The sequence below is a fragment of the Oryzias latipes genome, chromosome 20 (assembly GCF_002234675.1).
Source record: "Oryzias latipes chromosome 20, ASM223467v1".
In the NCBI taxonomy this organism is placed as follows: Eukaryota; Metazoa; Chordata; class Actinopteri; order Beloniformes; family Adrianichthyidae; genus Oryzias; species Oryzias latipes.
This window is the reverse complement of record NC_019878.2, coordinates 17796202-17819853: the sequence shown is the minus strand read 5'-3', so window position 1 is coordinate 17819853 and position 23652 is coordinate 17796202. Positions and strand designations below refer to the sequence as shown.

General features: G+C 39.9%; 1 protein-coding gene across 3 annotated transcripts in view; it reads left to right on the top strand.

The window, feature by feature from the left end:
• The window catches only part of drd3 (dopamine receptor D3), a 32836-nt gene that overhangs the window by 1043 nt on the left and 8141 nt on the right, over positions 1 to 23652 (top strand). For all 3 annotated transcript variants that reach the window (XM_011488947.3, XM_011488946.3, XM_004081063.4), the window contains exons 2-5: positions 1015 to 1347; positions 12629 to 12741; positions 20847 to 20983; positions 23219 to 23412. In XM_011488947.3, the coding sequence (XP_011487249.1) occupies positions 1057 to 1347; positions 12629 to 12741; positions 20847 to 20983; positions 23219 to 23412 (735 nt within the window). In that variant the 5' untranslated portion in view covers positions 1015 to 1056. The remainder of the gene's footprint in view (positions 1 to 1014; positions 1348 to 12628; positions 12742 to 20846; positions 20984 to 23218; positions 23413 to 23652) is intronic.

Genomic DNA, 23652 nt, shown 5'->3' with positions numbered 1-23652 from the left:
TGGAACTTGTTTATAAGTATAAACAAACCTTTCACTGAAGCAGGATGTAACCTTGTACTTTATTGTGCCTTCAGATGAATAAATCACGCCTTTGTGTGTGCGTGTTTGAGTGTGCATAGACGTGCTTCTCCCGAAATATTTGTGGTTATCCATCTTTCACGCCTAAAATCTCTCTGCTTTGATGAGAAGCCTGAAAGTGAGCAGTGTCACTGCTGAGGTTTTTTCTCTGCATCCCTCAGCTTATCTGGTGGACAGTAATGTGATATTGGAGCCATTCAGGAACAGAGTGGAAATGTAGACTTTGGAAATCTTTAAAATCCTGGGTGTGAGCCAGGTTTAAAGACACCTTTTTGTTATCTCTGTGTGATCTCTGGGCAATTCTGCCTCTGAAAGCAAAAAAAGGTTGAATGAGATGGATAAGTTGGTTTTTCCTGTAAGGTGTGAGCAGAAACACTGCAGACATTTGGACCAAGACCAAATGGGGAGGTTTGCAGATAAATGAAAGGAAAGATGGAAGGGGCAGGGCATGAGGCTAAGACCAATGGAGCAATTCATAGAGACTGCAGGGCTTGTTACCCTCTTTTTTTTACAATGAGCTAACTTTACTGACTGTGCCCCAAATATACTGCCAACTCCTAATTATTCTAACATCTAGCTTTGTAGTTTCTGCTTTTAAAAGTTTAACACATAAAATATTGTCTGTTTTGGATTTTTAGAAGGACATTCTTGATGCTCCAAAACTAAACTACAGATCAGCATTAGAGTAAAAGAATAATTGCTGGGATGTAATTCAACTTTTATTTTTAAATCTACAAGTTAAGCCAACTACTGTTGCTAAGAGGCAGTGTCCCTGCAGGCTTTCCTGATGACATAATGCTTCTAACACCGGATTATTCTGCACCTTTTTGACAAATTTGATCTTTCTTTTCCTCTCTGTTTTTTTTTAAAGAACAATGGATTGTGATCATTGAAAGAAAAGAAAAAAAACTAAACAATGCTTCTTTCTTCGGGTAGGTTTGCCAAACATCATACTTCCCATGCCACCGGGACATCTCCATGGCGATGTTTAGCAGCACGGAGCAGCTTTGGAATGAGTCGGAGCACCTGGGATGGGATGAGAGGAATGACAGCTCAAACAAAACGGGGAAAGATGAGGGAGAGCGCAACTACTACGCCATGCTGTATTCCCTGCTCATCCTGGCAATCGTTTTTGGGAATGTTTTGGTTTGTCTGGCTGTTCTGAGGGAGCGATCACTCCAGACAACCACTAACTACCTGGTGGTGAGCTTGGCAGTGGCTGATCTACTGGTGGCCTCCCTCGTCATGCCCTGGGCTGTTTACCTGGAGGTGAGTGTCTTTGATTTAAAGCAGGGGTGTCAAACTCCAGTTCACAGTGGGTCAAAATTAAGCAGTGAAGTAAAGTCACGGGCCAAACTCAATATTCTTTCGTTACAGCTCCGCACACAAGACAAACAGGTCTGTCCTTTGTGTTCGTAAACAGCTAATCTGCCTCCCACCTGACTTGAAAGCTCCTGTTGTCCATCTTTCGTTTGGCCATTTTTGTGGAGGGTGAAATTAATTTGTCAGATGTAACGGCAGCATGGCTTTCAATGACTATCAACAGAAAAAAGGAACGCTTGCCGGTTTTGACTGCGTGCCGACATACTAGCAAAGCATTGTGGGATTTGTAGTGTTTGTGGTACAGTATATACCGTGGGCCAGCTCTAATGCACATTTGATATGATCTCGCAGGCCAATTATAAGTACACTGCAGGCCAAATTTTGGCCCTCGGGCCTGAGTTTGACCCGTGATTTAGAGCATAAAGCTAAAACATTACTGCATTTATTTCACTAAGTTTATCATTTTTATGCCATTTTTTGGAATTTAATTTTCTAGTAACCATCACACAAAATATTCTTCAGTTTGTCTTATTTAAGCTTTGAATATTGTAAGCAGGTTAAAACAAGAACATTTTTATGAAAAATAAATCGATGACAATGGTCAAATCTGGTGCAGAAGAAGGAAGACAGTTAAGAGAAGGATAATCATATATTGAGACAAGCTGATTGTGTGAGTTCAAAACCTGTACAAGTCATTGTGGAGAGGAAACCTGTGGTGTACTTAATTACTTTAATTTTCAGATGAATGACAGCAGATTTACAAGATTTTTTCAGCAGATTTTCAGCAGATTCCAATCCAGTATTTTTTCAAGTATTTTGAGGCAATTTGAAATTTTTATCTACTTTGTTCATGATTCTGTTTTATGTGAAAAAACCCAAACAAGTAAAACTTTCACAATCCATTTGAAGCTCAATGGAAAAATTATCTTTTGGGAATAAAATATAATAAAACAATCAAACGTCCTCAACAGACAAAACACTAATTTCAGACAGTAAGCCTTGCTTCAAACAATAAAATATAATATAATAGAATTGAATATAACTTTATTGTGACCCCAATGGGGAAATTGATGCATGCTGTACTCAGTTCAGGATGTCCATTAGAACATATACCAAACAAAAACAAGGTCACTTTGAGGGATGAAGGGAAAGCAACTGTTGTAAAGTCAAATTCTGCTTAACTGAATTCAGCTTTCTTTTTTTTAACTATCATTATAGTATGCCTGTTTCTAAAAAGTGTGGAAAATTATGATGGATCTTTCTTAAAGTAAGAAAGTATGTTGTTTAAAATAGGCAAATATATTCAGCATGTCATACAAGTAGTAAGAATGGACAGATGTATGATTTTATAGCCTCAATGAGTCCATGAAAGTATACAGGATTCAGAATATTCTGCAGAAATCATGGTAAAAATTGGGATGTTGAGTCAGATTTAGAAAAAGTAAATTAAAAAAATGTTCACAAACCAAAAGATGCCCAATTATAAGAAGGAATAGAGAATGTTTGGCTGGAGCTCATTACAGAGTTGCAACAATGATGATTTTAACGATGATGAAAAAGGTTTCAAACTGAACTTAATTGGGGAAGTACATTAAAAATGAAGGAAGGTTCCTCTCAGTTTTAAGTAGTTTGCTTTTTGGTAAACTAAAAAAGCAAGATTAAACCTGTGAATTATCTTTTTTTGTCAAACCTTGAAGCAAACATTTTTACTGTCATTATATAAATTTTTCTCTAATTCAACACAGTTTGTCAGTTTTTCTCCCCCTTCTTTGTGGCGTGTTCACTGTTTAGCAAGAAAATTACGTTTAGGCAGAATCTGTATTCTTCCCCTACCCCTACGGCTTCTCCCTACTCCTACATTTAGCCCTCCAAATGGAGAGATATGGAAAAATAATCTCTTCAGTTTCTGACGTTACTCCCACTCGATGACATCATCGCTAGTCAGCTACGTTTAGTCGAAGCAGCCAGCACACTGAAATACAGAAATACAACAGTTTCATTACTTTAAAAAGGCCATGCTGAAACAAAAAGTCCTTACTTACATGTAACCCTTGTGCTATCCTAGGCACTTTAACATTGGGAGTTGGGTCATCTAGACCCATTAGATAATGCTCTAAACCATTTTTCTTCAATGATTTTTGATCTTTACTGGTGACCATGGATTACATGAAATCTTTCCACCTTTATCCACCTTTGTCATTGTAGGGAGAACACGTCAAAGTAAGGGTGGGGTCATGTAAATGTAAACTTCTGTGCATCATAGCACACCCACATGAAGAAAAGCGCTTTTCCTTCGCGGCACAGCGTGACACGGAACACCCTTGAGACAGAGGGCTTGACATCCCGAGGGTTAACCCTTAAAAAAACTATTTTGGACAACCCTATCCCCCCAAAAATACCCCATACAATTGGAAGAGTAGGAAGAAGCCGTATGGGTAGGGGAAGAATTCAGTTTCGGCCTTAAAGGTGGCCTTAAGGCATTCACATTTCACCAAAATGAAGTGTAAGAGTGTCCCACTTTTATATGCACAGAGTGAGCTAGCTTGGAAAAGCATCCTTGAAGAACAGGTCGCTGGAGGGCAGAAACCCTCACGAGGTCTGAAAAACAGCAGTTAAAATATTTGACTAAACAGAAACCTCAATGGACAAAGTTGCTTCTGCTGTAAAAGCATTTATCTAAAGGGCACACATCAAAAAAATATTAATTGAAAAAGGTTTTGATCAACCTGCCCCCTTGCAAGGAATAGTGACAAAAAAAAAGCGATTATGGTTGGTGGGTCGTTGATTTGATTCTGTATTGAGTTTAAAGGTGACAAATCCCTTCAGCCTGTTCACAGCGGCGATAAATCACGTGTCCTTACTGAAGTCACCTAATAGAGTTGAGCTTTGACCTTCACCTGAAGAAAGTGGCTCTATTGGCAGCAGAGATTGAGCGCTCTCTTTCCACAATTCCTCCTAAATTATTCTTTTCAACCTCTGCAAATATAAGACCTCCCACTTAAAACAGCTCCATTTACAAAGATAGTCAGTCAAGGCAGACAGGGCTTCATTATCAAGACATCCAACAGAAAGAAGGAAAAGCAGACGTATTATTGCTCAAAGGTTTCAGATCTTTGCATTAGCATTAATATCTAAAACTATGGAAACTTCAGCTGATTAAACCTCATCCATTTCACTTCTGTGAAATTCTACATTTGTGAACCTTTTAACAATCTTTACGAGGAACCCCAGGGGTCCACATAACATTTGCACAGGTGCTTCTGTTTGAAAGAAAAAATGAAAACTATGCCTGCTGCTATTATGTTAATCGTTTTTTGCCTGATTGTGCACAACCAGGATTTTGCAACCATAAAGCAGTTTGTCCGTCCCTATCACCAAACCCACTCAAATCCTAAAAATCAAGCTGTATAGTTATTTTTGCCATTCAAATTAATTTTAAACAGAAATTAAACAATGCAAAAATGTGCAAAAAGGAGGTAAAGAAGAAGTGTTTGAGGGTTGCACAGATTTATTTAGGGCCACACAAAAAACAGACTCCTCAAAGAACCGGGTGATGTGGCCTCATAATTACTATGGAATGTCACATTGTCAGCGTGGTGGCGAGAAAAATGTCAGATCCCCACCCACTGAATGTTCTTCAAATGTCATTCAAAGAGAGGAAACTTAAGATCTTGTAAATATTTAAAGCAGCAGCTGCATGTGCAGTTAAAACGCCTCCGTCAGATGCTTTGTTGCCTTTCAGCAGCAGATAACCTCATATCTCTCTTAGTGACGATCATTCCACATTACCTTGATGTTTTTGAGAGCACTCTCGTTGAAGCAGCATATATAAATATGTTGTTTCGTTTTTGGAAACAGCAAGGAATGTAAACCCATATACATTTCATCCTGTTTGCATGTTTAAATGCAAAAAAACATGTTTTCTATATGTTACATATACGTGCTTCACTTTAGTGTTAATAAGTAATGAGTAAATAGTTAAAGTGCAAGTAGGAGACGCTTGCTGCTATTTTCAAAGCATTCCCAGCGGTCTTAAAATTATGATTATGCCGCTTTTAGGTAAAATCAAAAAACAGTGTTGTTTTCAAGGATGCTAATTTCTACAGAGTGGCAGCAGTTCATTAGGAATTTTGCCTCTGAGTTGTGGGCAGAACTGTTGGTGGGGAGAAAGCCTGCCCTCATTTCCCATCATTCCTTTGTTTACTAGCTTGCAGCCCTTCGTAACTTGAACCTAACATAGGCAGTGTAACAAAAATTGCCAAGCAATATTGAAGTCAACCAGCCATGCAATTTTGACCCAGATGAGGAAAACAAATGGATCAAATTTGTCTGCAAGTGGATGCATCAGAGTGAAGGAGAGTTTGTGGCAAGCTGATTGTAGTTTGTACATAACTACTACAAACTTTTTCCAACAGCATTTTTTCATCTGTTCCTGATTCACCATGATTTGAATTAAGAAATACTCAGAAACAGTTTTAATCTAAATTTTCTTTATATATGTGCACCATTATGACAAAAAGGAGTGGGTTTTTAAGTGTCACATTTGCTCTCCTTTGACATTTTAGAAAAGTGTTTTCTGATTAATGCTATTTAAAAAGAAAGCACTTAGATCGCTTGTTCATTATCTTGAATCAACAGCTTTAAATGCTGGCATGAACTTGATTCACTGAGTCCACTCAAACTGGACAAAGCCAGTCTGCCAGCAGAACATATTTCTTTTTATATTTCAAGTACATTTTCAACCATTCAGGTCTGAATTGTGCGAAACACCAAGAATGGAGGTGGAAGCTTCCATTACTGCTTGGATAATTGACTGACTGCTCTAAGTTAGTGAGGGTTAAAGTCTGAATATTCTCACCTGCTGCTTGACTTCTGAACGTAGAGTCATCTCTCCTGAAATGTGCGCATGGAGCTGTTTTTGGGTGTTTTAATGGACAAACAAGAGGCTGCTCGAGAGCAAACAGAAGGCAAATGATTGGAAATATTAAGGACAAGTTAGCATGTGACATGTTTCCTGTAAGACAAAACACACTAAAGATACAAGAGAAAGGTCGTTGTAAGAACAAGCTGAGTGGATTATTCTCCTTGATTTGCAAAAAATGCATAATATCTTCAGACATAGAGCACGCTCTCATTTATAGTCATGGGTTGGGGCGTCAGAGCCATTGACGCGAAGAAACTGAGCAAACTCGGGAAGAAGATTGGCTCTGTGCTTTGGAAAGCTCTGGAGCCTCCCAATATGTGACCATGCAAAAAAATAAAAATAAATAAACATCTTTCACTCTGTAGCAAACAACAGGCCACAACCTCATACAGTTCACATTGATAGGCTAATTAAAAAACAACATTTTTAATAGGTTTAATGCACACAAAAAAAACGCACACAAAAAAAAGGAGTTTAAAATCAGTTTTTTGTGCTGGTCTCCAAAAGTCCTAAAAAGGATGCACAAGTAGCAGCTGCATGTGCAGTTAACCCTTGTGCTATCTTAGATAACCCCACCCTTACTTTGACGTGTTATTCCTACCATGACAAAGGTGGATAACGGTGGAAAGATTTCATGTAATCCATGGACACCAGTGAAGATCACAAATCATTGAAGAAAAAAGGTTCAGAGCACTGTCTAGTGGGTCTAGATGACCCAACTCCCAATGTTAAAGTGCCTAGGATAGCACAAGGATTACAACACCTCCGTCAAATGAAAACCGAGCTGTATGTTACACCAATAAACCAAATTGTGGGGAGAGTGAATCGTTGCATCCCAACTGCACACCAGAGTTTTTACATTGAAAGTGTCAAACAATTGTGCTGAATTTAAGAAGGGTCTAGTATTTACTGTTTTATTACACAACACCAAACTCAGTATGAGTTAACTGAAAGGTTTTTCTTCATTATTACTCGCTTATTAGCAACTTGAAAAAAGTTTTCCCCCCCCCAAATTTTTAGTTTTTTGCTGTCTTGCCAAGCACAAATCCTGTAACAAACCAAAACAAAACAGTGACCCAAAAATTGAGTTTTGCATCCCTAAACCCTTGTCGCTAATTTGCAAAATACTATTTAATCCTGATTTAACTTAAATTAGCATCACTTTGAATGGAAAATAACTTTTTTTTTACATAATTGGAAATGATCTATGGTATGAAGTACAAAGGTGATGTGAAATGCTGACATTTCCATTTTTCTTGTAGTTTACTGAAGATGATTTGAACAAAATCAGAATGCAATAAGCCAGTGCGTTATAAAGGCAAAATTAGGATGTTTGGTTGACATTAAACTTTTCTTAATAAAGAAAAATTTCACCAAATGTTTTCAATTAAACAACTTTCAATGATGATATCCAGTGATAATGATCATTTGTTGAAATGTATTTTTTTACAGAGCTATTTTATCAAATTCACATGGGGAAAAAAAATGGCATCATCTCCAGAACTCGCAATGTTCAATGGCAAACTTTGCGAGATTTTCTTGTACACTGACATTTTTCCCCTCCCAGAGAAGTTCAAACTTAAAATCCAATAATTTCATCCAAACTGTTTTTTTTCCCTCTTTACCCTGACTTTTCATCTGAGCCCCCAGAGCACCAACTGTTTGTACTCCTGCTGTGCCTTTCTACTCAGAGAACAGCCTCCTGCTGGCAGCATAGATCACAAGGGGTTATAGACAGTATGAGTCGACACGTTCACCTTGTGCTCACACTTTTAACATGTACATACAAGTGTCTTCAGTCTTTTTTGGGGTGTATTTTTTTTCTAATCGAAAGATGAACTGCAGCAGTTTTATCATTTTTAACAGTCAGACTCAACATAACAGTGGATGCTTTGCTTATTTCGCGTGTCTCATTGACAGTAGTTCCCACTTGAAAAAAAAAAAAGAAGCAGCCAATAGCTCAAAAAGTTCACTGTTTGTTAGTTAATTGATTGGGTAAAGACTGGCCCAAAGTAAAAGATTTTCACGTGGAGCTCAAACAGCCAAGAGGAAGGGAAATATTAAAAATAAAAATAATAACACAAAGAAGAATTTGGCGAGAACAGCAAAGGCTGGATGTAACTAGAGCGTGAAGAACAGCGTGAACTCCAGCTTGGAAATGGCAGCCGAGCAGCATTTTTAAGGGGTTTGATTGTTGAAAGCCTGCAGCTGGACGCCCAGTTCCACGCAGGTGTTTCCACTCCTGCAATTAAGCACAGACACTGAGGGAAGGACAAAACGTCAGGACAGAAGGAGGAGGAGGAGGAGGCACGCCTACGTTTGCCGCAAATCACATGTGCTGACATAAATATAGACTTAGCATCTTGGAGCCAAAAAAAGCTTTGTTGCACTCCAAACTCACCCCACAATGCTTTGTCATAATTACAAAAATCCCTTTGCTTTGTGTTTCAATCCCCAGGTTGCTTTTAGTAAGCATTTCTGATGTGGAGATTTCTAAACACTTGTGTTTTTTCTGAATCTAAACCTAATAGAGACACTAATAATGAACAATTTACACCAAAGTCAATGGCTATGTGTGAATTTGCTCACTTCTCCTTAACCCCTAAAAGTCTAGATAGTGCAGGATTATCCATAGCCCTGGATCATCAAGACCCACGCCAATGAATTTTTCTTTTTTCAACACATTCTTGTGGCATTTTTCTGATGGCAAATAAAGAGGAAATTCCGCTTAAAACTGCATTTCTGAGTATTTCTTTATTCATATCATTGTGAATCAGGGGCAGACAAAAAATACAATTTGAAAAAGATTGTTTTTGTTACAAAAAAAATAACACTCCCTGCTCCGCTGATCCATCCACTTGTGATTTTATGTTTCACTTTTAATTACCGATACAAAGCCCAGCGAGACGACTGTTGTTGTGAATTTGGGCTATACAAATAACATTGAATTGACATTGGATGCATGCACTTGTGCGTCTTTGTTTCCCTCGTCTAACTGGAATCTGGTTCAAAACTATATGGCTGGAAGCTCCAATATTGTTAGCCATTTTTATTGCACTGCTAGGTTGAGAGTGTGAGGGGGGCATAAGATAGAGGGAGATGATGTAAACAGAGCGCTTTCACTTTTGGGTGGTGGAAAGGGCGGTCAGGGTTGCTCCTTGACAACAGTCCCACTCACAACTTAGAGGTGGACCTAGGACATTTAGTACTGTCATTTTCTTACGCCGGGGTCTAAATATGGCATAATCAAAATTAATCATGAATTATTACCCCGGAATGCTTTTAAAATAGATCAAAAGCAATTTGTCTGTAATTCGAACAACAAACGCTAAATATGACGTCACCCATTTTCCGAAGTAAAAACCTGATGAATATGAACATTTTATAATAATAATGAATGAATGAATGACGTATACTTGTATAGCGCCTTTCTTCCTACAAGGACAAAGCGCTTTACAGTCACAGACCCATTCACCCAGTCACTCACACATTCACTCACACATTCACACACTGGTGGCGGCTCCGCTGCCAAACACAGGCGCCCGCCTACCACCAGAGGCAAGGTGGGGTTCAGTGTCTTGCCCAAGGACACTTCGACTCATGGGTGTGCAAGGCGGGAATCGAACCTGCAATCTTATGATCATGGGTCGACCGCCCTACCGCTGCACCACGGCCGCCCCAAAAATATTATAATAATAATAATAATGGATTGGATTTATCTGTGCTTTTCAAGTCACTCAAAGCGCTTACATTGTGCCCATTATTCATTCACTCCTCATTCATACTTGGTGAGCTACTGTTGTAGCCACAGCTGCCCTGGGGCAGACTGACAGAGGCGTCGCTGCCAGTTCCTGCCTACGGCCCCTCTGACCATCACTGGGATCATTCATACACATTCACACACCAGTGGAGCCACACTGGAGGCAAGGAGGGTGAAATGTCTTGCCCAAGGACACAACGACAGTTGGCTGGGGGGAGTGGCGGGGATTGAACCGCCGATCCCTCGGTCATTGGATGACCCGCTCAACCGCCTGAGCCACTGCCGCCCAAAGACTGTTTATGAATCCACTGTTTTCTAAGGATGAAAATTTGACTAAGTTATAAAAAAATACATTCAATATATTTTTTTAAAATGACAAACTGTTCAAATCTAGTATTGATGAAGACTAGGTTTTCCTGGAGACTTCTGGGAAATTTCCAGGGCACTTGATTTTGGCATTGTAGATTCGAATACCCCTACAAAATGACAAAAGCCCTATATAGTACACTAAATAGTTAGGGAATTTGAACAAAACCAACGTCTGAAAAAAGAACAAAAAGTGTGTTAAAATTGTCTTCTATCTAGCATAGGAATCCAATCAGTCCCCAGGCTTTATTTCTTTTTCCTCTGCCACCACATCTTGATTTCTTTCTTGGTCATTCAAGGGGCAAACTTTCCAAGAAATCATGTTGACTATCTGAGTCAAATATTGCTGGGCAATTGGATGTGTCACCAAAGGAAACATTATTTGTTTTTTCTATGATTTAAAGGCACTCAGATTGCCCTCGTCCCCATTTGTAAAATAATAAAAAGGTAAGGTTTTATTAGCGCCTGCAGGTCAAATGAATTATGGTTCCACTTAAGACACAATACAAAGTGTGTAATTTTTATCCCTGCAATTCCATGATTCGATATTATTTCATTAGCCTTGTGATGAAAAGTAATGTTTCAACCTCCTAGGATGCTGCTCTATTTATGGTTTTGATTGTCTCAAACCCACCACACATATTTTTAATGTAAAATTTTATATACAAAACTGACTGTATATTATTCCAACTTTTATTGAGAAACGTTTTTATAATTCCTGAAGTAATGTCTTTTGGTAATTGTTTACAGCTGGTTAAAGGGAAAATCAAAGTATTTCCATGTACACAAGATATTTTCTAACAACAGGTGGATGTTACTGCATTAATATATTTTGATGATCTCCTGGGATTATGAACATCTTTGTATGCAGGAGATCCTTAAACCATGTGAGGGACAAACAATATTTTAACACCTTTGTGAGCCTTTGTGTACTCCTGAGTTATTATCACTGCTGTGTTCTCATGGTGGATTTAAACAAATCAGGAGTGAAACAAGTTTACTTGGAAACCATTTATCTCTATCAGAGCCTCATAGTATGGCATTATTGAGCCTACAGTCAAATTTTAATGATCTAAGGAGGGTCGAGGCGTGGTATTTTAGTTGGTTTGGCCTTTCAGGGACACTAATACCTGGACAACCAGCAACTGTTTCACATAGTTCTTGTCTCTAGACTGTTTTACCCTTAACTGAGGTAAAAAAAAAAAAAATGTAAAAAAAACAAAAAATCAAATTGCACATACCTTATTGTCCAGAGTATGACTTGCATGACTTGTTCATAAACCAGACACTCACACTGCAATTGGGAGAAGCTACCATCAAGTTTTTAGCCTCATCACTACATGGAGGCATTGACTGCATCATTTACAGTTCATGGAAGACACGGATGAGGCTGAGAGATTAAGTTTATTTATTTTGAAGAGCTCTACAAAGAAATCAGTTAACACGTCCCCATGCCTGGCTTCATGAGGTTATTCAGTCTTTTTTTTTTTTAATGACCTTATCCTGCAGGAGCTGCGTCTTTCAGCGGTACTTCTGTGTATTTGTTGCCCAGTTGGATGGCTTGCTGTCCTGCAATAGTCAGAGGAAGAAAAAAAAATAAAACCACACATAAAAATGTCTCCATGCAAATAAGAAAAATATTATAAAGTTCAGGAGGGCAATGACAAGAATCTCCTCCATATTTGTTTTGGATGGTGCTTTTTCTTCTGCGTTGCTGTTAGTAGCAAATACTGATACACACACCTACAGTGCCCTCTAATGGTTGTTAGGGGAAAACATATGCTATAGGTCAACCAATGTCATTTGGAAATTATAGATATATGAGCCTTTTAATGATTAAGAAAGATCACAAATAAGTCGCTCCTGAGTATTAGTTTCACAGCGACATATACTCTGAAAAATATGGTACATGCACAGTCCACAGCTGCAAGGTTGATCCAAAAAATGCAGAAAAAAGTTGCTTACCGGTGATTTGTTGCAGTACATGAAAACAGGTCAGAAAAACAGGATGTCTTCATCATGTAAGGTTGGTTAAAGTCGCATTAATGAGTTCAGGTTCCTCTCCTTCTTTTTCCCCCTCTGTCACCTGTATATAAAGTGCGTCACACTTGACGGCACGGAAGAGAAGAGTGTTTTTTTCTTGTTTTTTTGTTAATCTGCCTGCCTGTCTTGTGCAGGTGGTCGGCGGTGCCTGGCTTTTCAACCGGCTCTACTGTAACATCTTTGTCACGCTGGATGTGATGATGTGCACTGCCAGTATTCTCAACCTGTGCGCTATCAGCATTGACAGGTGAGTGCGCCGAGTGCCAAGGGTGTCGCCCCCCCTTATCGCATTTATTGTGTATGACATTGGAAGTTTCCATGACATCTATGCTGTAAATGTCAACTATCCTCCCAGGTCCTTTCTTCCTTTCACTTGATTTCAGACACTACACAGCAGGCAGACAGGGTTCTCTCGCCTTATTTTATATAAGCGACTCGTCGCATTTCGGGCAGACACTCGGCAGAATTGCAGTTTACTCCCCTAGGGCGGGTCTGTTAATTAACCCACCTGCTTAGCGTCCTATTTAAGTCAGGTGTACAATTGTTCATTCTCTCTTACCTTCAGCGCTCATTCTTCGCCGGTCTCCGAGCCCGCGGGTCTCCTTCTCTTTCGGCGTCTTGCCATGTTCCCCCGTCCTTGGGATGGATGATCCCCATCTTTCTGATGTGGGGTTTTGGTTTCGCCGCGTCTGCTCTCCTTAATTTCTCCTCCGCTCCGCGGGCGGCTGCCGATCCGCGGGCGGCTGACGGCGCACAGCGCGTTCGTTTCGCCGCGGTCGCGTGCATCTGCAGGGGGTGTGCTTTCCGCAATGTTCGGGATGTCCGTGCCCCCCGATCAGGAGTAGTCGGGTCTTCTCGTCTGCCGTGGTCACCCCAATTATCCACGGTGAGCGTCGTGCGGTACTTTTCCCATGTAGTTTTCTATGGCTGCGTCTCACTTCCTGTTTACTTCGGTGACGTCACGCCCCTAAGGACCCTGGGAATTGTAGTTTTTTTCGGGTCCTTTATGATGCACTTCTGATTCTTTTTCTGCTGCGTAGTTCTGCGTCGTCCGGTTGTTTTATTTTTTTTTTTTTTTTCAGGGGTTGTGGGGTCCTTTCTGTGGTTGTGAAGGCTGGCAGTCCTCGTTTGGACAGGTTTCTCATGCTGGCTGAATTTATCGTGGCTTTTAGCATTTATTTTCTATTGCTGTTTTGTTCTTTGGGAGCTGTGTGTAAATCTTGATTGTCTTTAATTTGATGCTGGCTTTATTATTATGGCGGTTCTTCTGTTTGTTTTCTTCGTTGTTGTAGCTGCTGGTTAGTTGGAATGTGAATCAGTGTCTCTTGGACCCGTCTCTGCGCTATGGACATTTTCCCTTATGATTGGTCTCTCTTATGCAGCGTCTATGGCTCATTTTATTCACTCAGCGATCCTCATTCATTGCCCCGCACGTTCTGCTCCGCCTGTTTTTTCCCTGCTCTGTGTACCCCAGTGGGTCCTGCCCTGTCCTCAGGGACTTGCGTCGGCCGCATTAGTGAGTGTGTCGGTCTCGTCGCGGCCTTGTTTTCTCGGCTGGGGGTAGTTCGATCCTGGGCCGCGTGTTCCTGTTCTGGATTTTCGTGTTTTGCGTTTGATCTTTCCCTCTCTATGCCTGGAGTGGTTTTGTGATGAATGTTGTGTCTTCAGGCTTCCTCCACTTGTTCTCCTGTGTCTGCGCCTTCTGGTTTGGGGGAAAAGGATTTAAGAAGAGTGGTTTGTGTTTGACCGGCCGCCAGAATCTACAGCTCTGATGGTTCTTAAGGGGTCGTCCGGTTATTTCATCCTTGGAGATTATATTAAGGCTGTTTCAATATTGAATGATAGTATTGTGTCATCGGTTGACTTGGTTAATTAACACTTTGAGCAACTTCTACCCTGACCATAGGAAATATATCACTTGCGCTCTCAAGCTTAGTTCAAGAGTTAAATCTTGTGTCCACAAGTCAGTCTTCGGTCTGACTTTTCTAAGCAGATGGCACTCTGCTAGATGCATCCCCATTTGGAGGCTTGTTATACTCCGCCTCTGAATGCTTAAGGTTCAGTCTAGCAAAAATAATATCAAAACCATGATCCCTCATGGCTCTCAAGTTCTCTTTTGCAGTATCCAGTCGCCCTTGGCTAAATAAAAAATTTGAGAACCATTAATATCATATACAAGGCATCAAATCCAGCCGAGCTGTAATCCTCTGCTACGTGGGATGTTGACCTTCCTCATCTACAAATCTCCTTGGCTACTCTTCCCATCTACTACTCCTACTCCTCGATGGCCTCCTGAAGGTGCGTCCCTCTGAAACTGTCAAAGGTTACTTTTATCATTGGAATATATAAAACAAAAAATTGGTGTTAAGATTCCGTGCAGGTCATATATTTCACTATTATTTCACTGTTGGAATTTGTAATTATGGTGGTTTCTAGGGTGCGATAAATCCACAATGGGTCTTTACCTTAACTATCTACTAAATTTCACTTTCTCAGATTTGTTTTTAAAAGCACTGTTATTTAATTTATCTCAATCATTTTGAAACTGATCAGTTTCTGGGTTATTTATATATTCTTGTCAAGACTAATACTGCTTTGTTTTTTATCTATGCATCGCATCCTGAGCCTGCGAACCCTCACGCCCCGATCAGCTTCTCCGTTTCCAGGAAATGATGTCACCCATGCATTCCCTGATCTGGTGCTGCAACGATGACTGCTCAACGTACCTATTGCTGCACTGAAAGTGAAGGGGTGGTGGACCTCCTCTGCGTTCCAAGGACACTTCTGGCTTGAATCAATCTATGTCAGCTGCAGAATGAGTGTGAAATTCTTGGATTATAAATGTTGAAAGAAAATTATTTGTCAGGTGGAAGCCTCAAAATTTAGGTTGCTCTAAGTTGTATCAATTCAATCATTTTAATTGGTATGCCAAATGGGGGAAAACTTTGTGGCCGTTAAGCTCGTTGTGGTATTGTCGTTGGAGTTCGTAATAATGGCAGTTATTAAGCCTGCGTTAGTAGCATGCATGATGTGTATATAATGGCGTCGAGCCCGTCATAGTGTGATGGCAGCTTAGAATAATGGATTTTACTAAGCTTGTGTGAATATTATGCCAGATGAAATGTTTATGGCCGTTAACCCCGTCATAGTATGTGATGGAAGCTTCAAATATGGGGTTATTTCATTCATGGCATAGGATGTCATCGGGAGCATTGTATTGGATGTAAGTTTGTGTCATCCTAGGGTCGTCCATGGCGGCTAGAATTATAGTTCCGCCAGCGTTTTGCGGACGTGGGCTTTACGTTCTAAGATCAGGTAGGAGTACTTCTTATGTCGGCTCCCATTTCATTTCTTTCCCTCTCTCTTTGAGGTAGTATGCTCCCCTGGTGAATGGGAGCGGCCCAACGGTCAATGGTGCCGGGGTAAACACATAGCAGATACACTAGATAGCATGTTCCCTTCGTAGAGTGGTTCTCGAACGGGAGCGGCCCAACGGTCAATGGTGCCGGGGTAAACACATAGCAGATACACTAGATAGCATGTTCCCTTCGTAGAGTGGTTCTCGAAGGGAGCGGCCAAACGGTCAATGGTGCCGGGTAAACACATAGCAGGTACACTAGATAGCATGTTCCCTTCGTAGAGTGGTTCTCGAACGGGAGCGGCCAAACGGTCAATGGTGCCGGGTAAACACATAGCAGATACACTAGATAGCATGTTCCCTTCGTAGAGTGGTTCTCGAAGGGAGCGACCCAAACGGTCAATGGTGCCGGGTAAACACATAGCAGATACACTAGATAGCATGTTCCCTTCGTAGAGTGGTTCTCGAAGGGATCGGCCAAACGGTCAATGGTGCCGGGTAAACACATAGCAGATACACTAGATAGCATGTTCCCTTCGTAGAGTGGTTCTCGAAGGAAGCGGCCCAACGGTCAATGGTACCGGGTAAACACATAGCAGTCATACTGGAAAATGAAATGAAGTGAAGTGAAAATGGAATGCAGCCGAAAACACACCTCATCTTATTTACACACTGATTATACATTCACATTTTCTCTTCTGGATGATCTTGGCGTTGGGGGTTTTTGTTACCCTAAAGCGTAAGGAAAATAATTATCTTAAGAGAAGTCCTCCCTCAAGTAGAAGCCGCGAATGATGAGTATAAAATGCATGGTGTTTAAATTGAATCAGGTTGTGTAATCTTGTTGGCTCCCCTCCAGTCTTCTTTTTCTCTCTCTCTCTTCAGATAGTATGCTCCCCTGGTGAACGGGAGCGGCCCAACGGTCAATGGTGCCGGGTAAACACATAGCAGATACACTAGATAGCATGTTCCCTTCGTAGAGTGGTTCTCGAAGGGAGCGGCCAAACGGTCAATGGTGCCGGGTAAACACATAGCAGATACACTAGATAGCATGTTCCCTTCGTAGAGTGGTTCTCGAAGGGAGCGGCCAAACGGTCAATGGTGCCGGGTAAACACATAGCAGATACACTAGATAGCATGTTCCCTTCGTAGAGTGGTTCTCGAAGGGAGCGGCCAAACGGTCAATGGTGCCGGGTAAACACATAGCAGATACACTAGATAGAATGTTCCCTTCGTAGAGTGGTTCTCGAAGGGAGCGGCCAAACGGTCAATGGTGCCGGGTAAACACATAGCAGATACACTAGATAGCATGTTCCCTTCGTAGAGTGGTTCTCGAAGGGAGCGGCCAAACGGTCAATGGTGCCGGGTAAACACATAGCAGATACACTAGATAGCATGTTCCCTTCGTAGAGTGGTTCTCGAAGGGAGCGGCCAAACGGTTAATGGTGCCGGGTAAACACATAGCAGATACACTAGATAGCATGTTCCCTTCGTAGAGTGGTTCTCGAAGGGAGCGGCCAAACGGTCAATGGTGCCGGGTAAACACATAGCAGTCATACTGGAAAATGAAATGAAATGAAATGAAATGAAGTGAAAATGGAATGCTGCCGAAAACACACCTCATCTTATTTACACACTGATTATACATTATACATTTACATTTTCTTCTTCTTCTGGATGATCTTGGTGTTGGGGGTTGTTACCCGAAAGTGTATGGAAAAATAATTGTCTCAAGGAATTGAACGGAGCCTTATGCCAAAACGAAGTTGTGAATCAAATTGTGAATGTCATCCTAAAGATGTTGTGAAATAAATGTTCTTCTGCAAGAGTTGTCTGACTGAAATAAGCGACTCGTCGCATTTCGGGCAGACACTCGGCAGAATTGCAGTTTACTCCCCTAGGGCGGGTCTGTTAATTAACCCACCTGCTTAGCGTCCTATTTAAGTCAGGTGTACAATTGTTCATTCTCTCTTACCTTCAGCGCTCATTCTTTGCCCCTCCCTCCTCCCCGGCTTCCACCTGTGGGCTCCGTTACGGGGGTTGTTACCCGAAAGTGTATGGAAAAATAATTGTCTCAAGGAATTGAACGGAGCCTTATGCCAAAACGAAGTTGTGAATCAAATTGTGAATGTCATCCTAAAGATGTTGTGAAATAAATGTTCTTCTGCAAGAGTTGTCTGACTGAAATCTTATTAAAGAGCATCTATGTTTAAAGATTTGTGTGACAAGATAAAAGTGGCAAAATTGGGTTGTTTTTGCATATGGGAGCTATGTGAATTATTTTTTTAACCTTTGCTCTAGATGTGCATGGTGTGTTTACATTATTTATTTGCTTATTTTTCTTCTTGTACTTCTGTTAATATTTCATATCTCCCTTTGGTCTTTGAACTTACGAGCAGCAGAGTTCAACTGTGCAGCAGAAGGGATAAAGTTTGACCTCAGAACCGCTGATGCTGTGGGATTTATTTATACAGGTTTAATGGAAAAGGGAGTTAGAGTGCAGCTAAAGATGAGGACTTTATGAGATTGGATGTGAATCAATGTTCCATTGGCACCAGGTTTAATTTCTAGTATAGAAGAACATGCTCATCTGATAGACTGATGAGATAAAGTTTTGAGAAAATTCATTTTTTTTACTTCTGCAGTGCTCTTTGCCTGCTTGCACCATGATTCTCTTGCAGAAAAAGCACAATAATAACAAAAAGTATTATTAATACAAAAGTTGTACTCTTTGTAGACCATCCAGTTTTGTTTTTTCAATTTCAGCAGCTCCAACAACAGCTCTGGTGCCCATGGAAAACATTTCATTTCAAAGACCCTCATCAAATTCATGAGTTGATTTGTCTAAACTTGCAAAATCATAAGAGTCTAATATTTTAGCTTAATGCAAAGTAAGAAAAAATGTCAATTAAAGAAAAAAGTTTATCGTAGCTTTTCCTATTTTCTTCCTTTTAAAATAAAATCCATCAAGTTTATTTTCGTTAGCTTTAACTTTTTGAAAAGTATTTCTTTTGATTTTTCCACAGATCATTCTTGATTTTCGGTTTGTGGTTTTCTACACCAGGCTGAAAAGTTCTCCATTATTGTACATAAAAAAACTTTTAGAATAAAAACAAAAGTGAAATGGGACAAGCTACAATGGTTTAGCTGCAATTTCTTTAACATGTTGAATAATGTTTAAAATTATAAATACATTCAACATTTTGAGGTGTCATAATCAATGTAAACATTTGTGGGGGGGGGTTACAATATATGATAAGATTACTTCAATCAAATGGACATACAAATAGCTAAATCTTCAGTTGGATCAATTCTAAAAACACCTTTTCTATTTGACGAATAGATTAAGGAGTCATTTTCAAGAAACCTTAATTTAGAACTAAAGTTAAAGAGCGATGTGTGTATCAGGTTATGGAAAGATCTTTAACCACAAATCAAAGATTTTAAACCAATAAACATATTACCGTTCTTTTAATTGTTAAAAATGTAACATTTTAAAAATGTGAACAAAAATAATTGTTTTTTGTTTTATGTATTTTGTACAATTATATTTTGCGTTTAAACTAAGTAATCCACATTTGTTGGTGTTCTCTGTGTTTTGTGTTTGTTTCTTTTTGTTTATTGTTGGCTTTATTGATTCTGTAAGGACAGAAAAAAGAAATTTTCTTCTTGCTATTTTCTTTCCATTGTGACAAAAAAGTTGTAGTTTTGTCTTTATATTTTTTTTTGTGGGTAATAAACAACAAATGAATCAATAGCTGTAATAGCTCTCTCTCAAGCCTAAATTATCTTTTGTTGATTTCAAAAAGTTTAGGAAATTGAATTTCTGTTTTTTTCTTTCTATTAAAGAAAAAAATGAGATGACAGCAGGAACCCAAGAATCACCTTCTTTCTTAACCATTTACCACCACTTCCTATCTGACAGCCGCCTCCCCAGTCCTCTTTTTAATCTTAATTCAGTTGAAAAGCTGTTTTCTTTTATGCAAAAACTAATTCACACCTGAATGATGAAATCCTTGTGAACCCTGTGGTTATCTGAGATGGATGGTTACACGAGCCAACAGCACCCCTGCTGCATCATTTGCTTGTGATGTTCAAAATTAATTGAGGCACTAGAGGCATTCCACGTCACTGCCAATGTGTAACATTCCTGCGTTACCTTCTTGATAACCTTGTTTATTCATAATCCCATCACAGCAACTGCTCCGCACAATAATACTCGACACATGTCGTCAGAGTCAAGGTGAATTCTTTGAAAAGCCCTTTTACCAAAGACAGATTTTCTCACTGAGCTGATGAGACTTGCTTTTTATTCTAAAATCAAAGTGTAACTTAGATTTGCACATCATCAGTAATCAATTATTCCAAACCCATCCATTGTTTTTATCTCTGATTTACCCAGAGAGCATTGTGGTAAGAGGGTAAGAGCAGAGTAAAGATGGGAGTATTTTTAGTGAACGCTGGTGTTTCTTCGGCTCCGGGTTCACTCTGCATTTAGCCCAGAGCTGCGCCAGAGTAATTATTCTGATGAGTATAAACAACTTTGGCAGTTATCTGGCTCTAAACAACATAGCATCCCATCCAGTTTGGGTTGAGCTTCAGCATAATTACTCCTTCTTCAGAGCCAATGCTGGACCCTGTTTTCCTGGGCTCATTATGCACTCTTGTCATATAGTGTGCTGATTAACTCTTAAATCAAAACCCTTCTAGGTTTATTTCTGAATAAGCAAATTGTTTCTGCATTAAAAAGCCTGCTGTGCCTCTCCATTGTCGGTCCTCATATCATCTGCGCTCTCAGCGGCGTATTTCTTGGCACCAAAAAGCCTGGTGTTTTTCACAGCTCTTCTCTGTCTCATTACTCTCATTAACTGTCCTGTATCAGCATTTATGTCTTCATTCAAGGTGATTCAAGGTCAACACCTGCATCTCGTGTGTGCACGCACATCCAAGGCCGTCCGGACACTAATCATTAATTACTGCATGTTTGTGTGCAGGTACACAGCAGTGGTAATGCCCGTCTTGTACAACACCACCCATTGCTCCAGAAAGAGAGTCTTCGCCATGATTGCCACGGTGTGGGTCCTGGCCTTTGCTGTCTCCTGTCCTCTGCTGTTTGGCTTCAACACCACAGGTCAGGTCAACAGCCACACTTGCAGTTTAACTCTTTGTCCAGATGTGTCAAAGTGAAACTGTGCAGGCAGCAAAATACAGTGACGCCCAAAACGCAGCATGTCGGGATTACAAGTTTTATGCTTGTCATTTAGGAGACACAAAACTGGGGTTTTGAATATGCTCTCTCTCTGTGAAAACATTGTCTGGATTTAGTGATTTTCTGAGCCTGAGAAAAGAACCCTAAGTGGTGTTATTGGCATGTTAAAGCATGTGATCTTACCTGGCGGGGAGGATTTAACCATTATAGTGTCATATTTTAAGCTGGTAATGATAAACAACCTAGAAAACCTGTACAGCTTATAAACTAAGTCACAATTTTAGATTTTTATGCAAAATAGCTTATTTGAAGAAGAAAACGTATAAAAGGTAATGTTTAGAAAACAGGAGTGATTTAGGAAAAGCTTATTTTAGATGTTTTAGCACATGCCCCCTCATTCTTTAGTTTTAAAACACAATTGTAGATCCCCGCTTTTTGCCAAAACCTTCTGCCCTACATTATGACGGTCACTCTGATCATATGGCTGCTTCTATTGGAAGCAATGGATGCAAAATGTGTTTTTATAACGTGCCCCAGTGTTATATTTTACTTGGAAAGTGAAGGGTGAAGCTTTTTTTTCACACCAGACTTATTAAGTGTTTTACATATTGCAGGAAATAAAGGTCTCTCTTACGAAGAATGCCAGTATATTAAATGAACTCTCCGAAGTTGTTAATGGATTGTCAGATTAGTGACGCATGGCCACATTAACATCATCATATGCCTTTGTGATGACTCTAAAGGCTTGAATTACATCCTCATCCTTCAGAAGTGTTTTGTGTACCGCAGCTTAAGAGTTTGCATCACGAGGCGGTGCTGCGTGTCTCATGACTCACAGAAATGATGGTCAACCATATTCAGATTGAAATTTATACTTTTCTGCCACTGTGGATTTATGTTGACCAAAAAAACTGTTTAGCCTTTGTTTTTGTAATATTGGAGGTTTTTTTTGTGTATGTAGACAAGGACGTGGTGCATGGAGAGTGATGTCCGCGTAAAACCAACATGAAGCCAGGGATCTGGGATTTCCCAGAAGAGCATTGTTTCTTATCTCATTGTTGAATAACCTGGTAATCTGCAGGTGGATGTTGTGGTTTGGCTAATTGGTTCATCCATGACAACTAATCTGCAGGTGATATTATCTCCTCAGTTGGTGTTGCATTAAGCAGCACCAGTTTTAACCAGTTAGCTTTGGGTATCTCATTTAACACGTTGTCAAGTGTGAGATTCTCACACAAATGTGAAAGCAGCAAGGGTATTTTTATTGATAGATAAAAGAAGAATGCATATGACTACATAAAAATGTGTGTTCTCTTTGTCTTGATGTTTTTGTTGCAGGATGTCTCTGGAATTAATACTAGTCTTTAAAAGTAAATGTTTTAAAATATAAAATGTTATATAAAAAATAACAATCAGAAGAAGAAGACAAAACCTGAAATATGACAGGCTTCTATTTTTGAGACAAAGGCTAAACTTAAAGAGGAATTTCTGCATCTACGTAATGATGAGAGTTTACCAAACTCACTGCAAAGCATTCAAAGTTAATCTTTCAATTTTGCTCACAATCAGTCAAAGACAATGACTTCTGATTGCAAAGATTCCTCTTTTAAATGTGTGCAGAGGCAAACAATGGAGAAAGATGGATTCAGGCCAGACCGGAAATATCTTATCTCTCTGTGAATAAAGTAGATTGAAAACAAGAAGACTGGAAGGACAGATGTGACAGAAAAATGACATGAATGAATCAAGAAAGTGATTGCGGTTTGGCGATGAACCACAAACAGACTTTAGTTTCTCTGGGAGTTATGTGGTATTGATCCACAGAGGAGCATACCTGAATTTGTTCATGTTGCTGACATTGATTGTGCTGCTCAGAGCTGAGGTCTGCAGCCTGCCAGCCTTTTTCATTTGCTGTACGAACAGCTTTGCTGGTGTACCTGGGAATTTAACTTGTGAATTTTGATTAAAACATGATTTCATATGGTTTTTAATCTTGAGTTCTAAATGGCTGTACTGTCAATCACAACTTGATTTCACACCTTAAGAACTGGATGATTCTGGATAAAGGTGAACAAATCACAGAATTCATGTTAAGTGATCAGATTTCACTTTCCTGTTAATCCCAAAATGCTATTTTGTCTTTTTCTTCTACCACAGACGACCCCATGGTGTGCTCCATCTCCAACCCCGACTTTGTCATCTACTCCTCTGTGGTGTCTTTTTACTTGCCATTTATTGTCACGCTGCTGGTCTACATCCGTATCTACGTCTTCCTGAGAATGAGGCGGAAGAGGATCGCCTTTGGACAGGCGAGAGGAAAAGTGCAGCCAGGTTCCACCCATCCTTCAGTGGTGAGCTCAAAAGTCTTTTCATCATAGACTCAGCTCCACTGAATTGCATAGTTTTTGCATATGTATTCAGATTTGTCCCTTTTTTTCAATTTTTTCTGAAACCTTTCTACTCCCCTTTTTTTGGTTTACCAAACATTCAGTCAATAAAAAGCCAGTCACCTAAGGCAGTTAAAGACCTCATGAAGGCTCAGGAAAAATAAATACCATATGAGTAAAGATATTAGAAAACCATATGAAAAC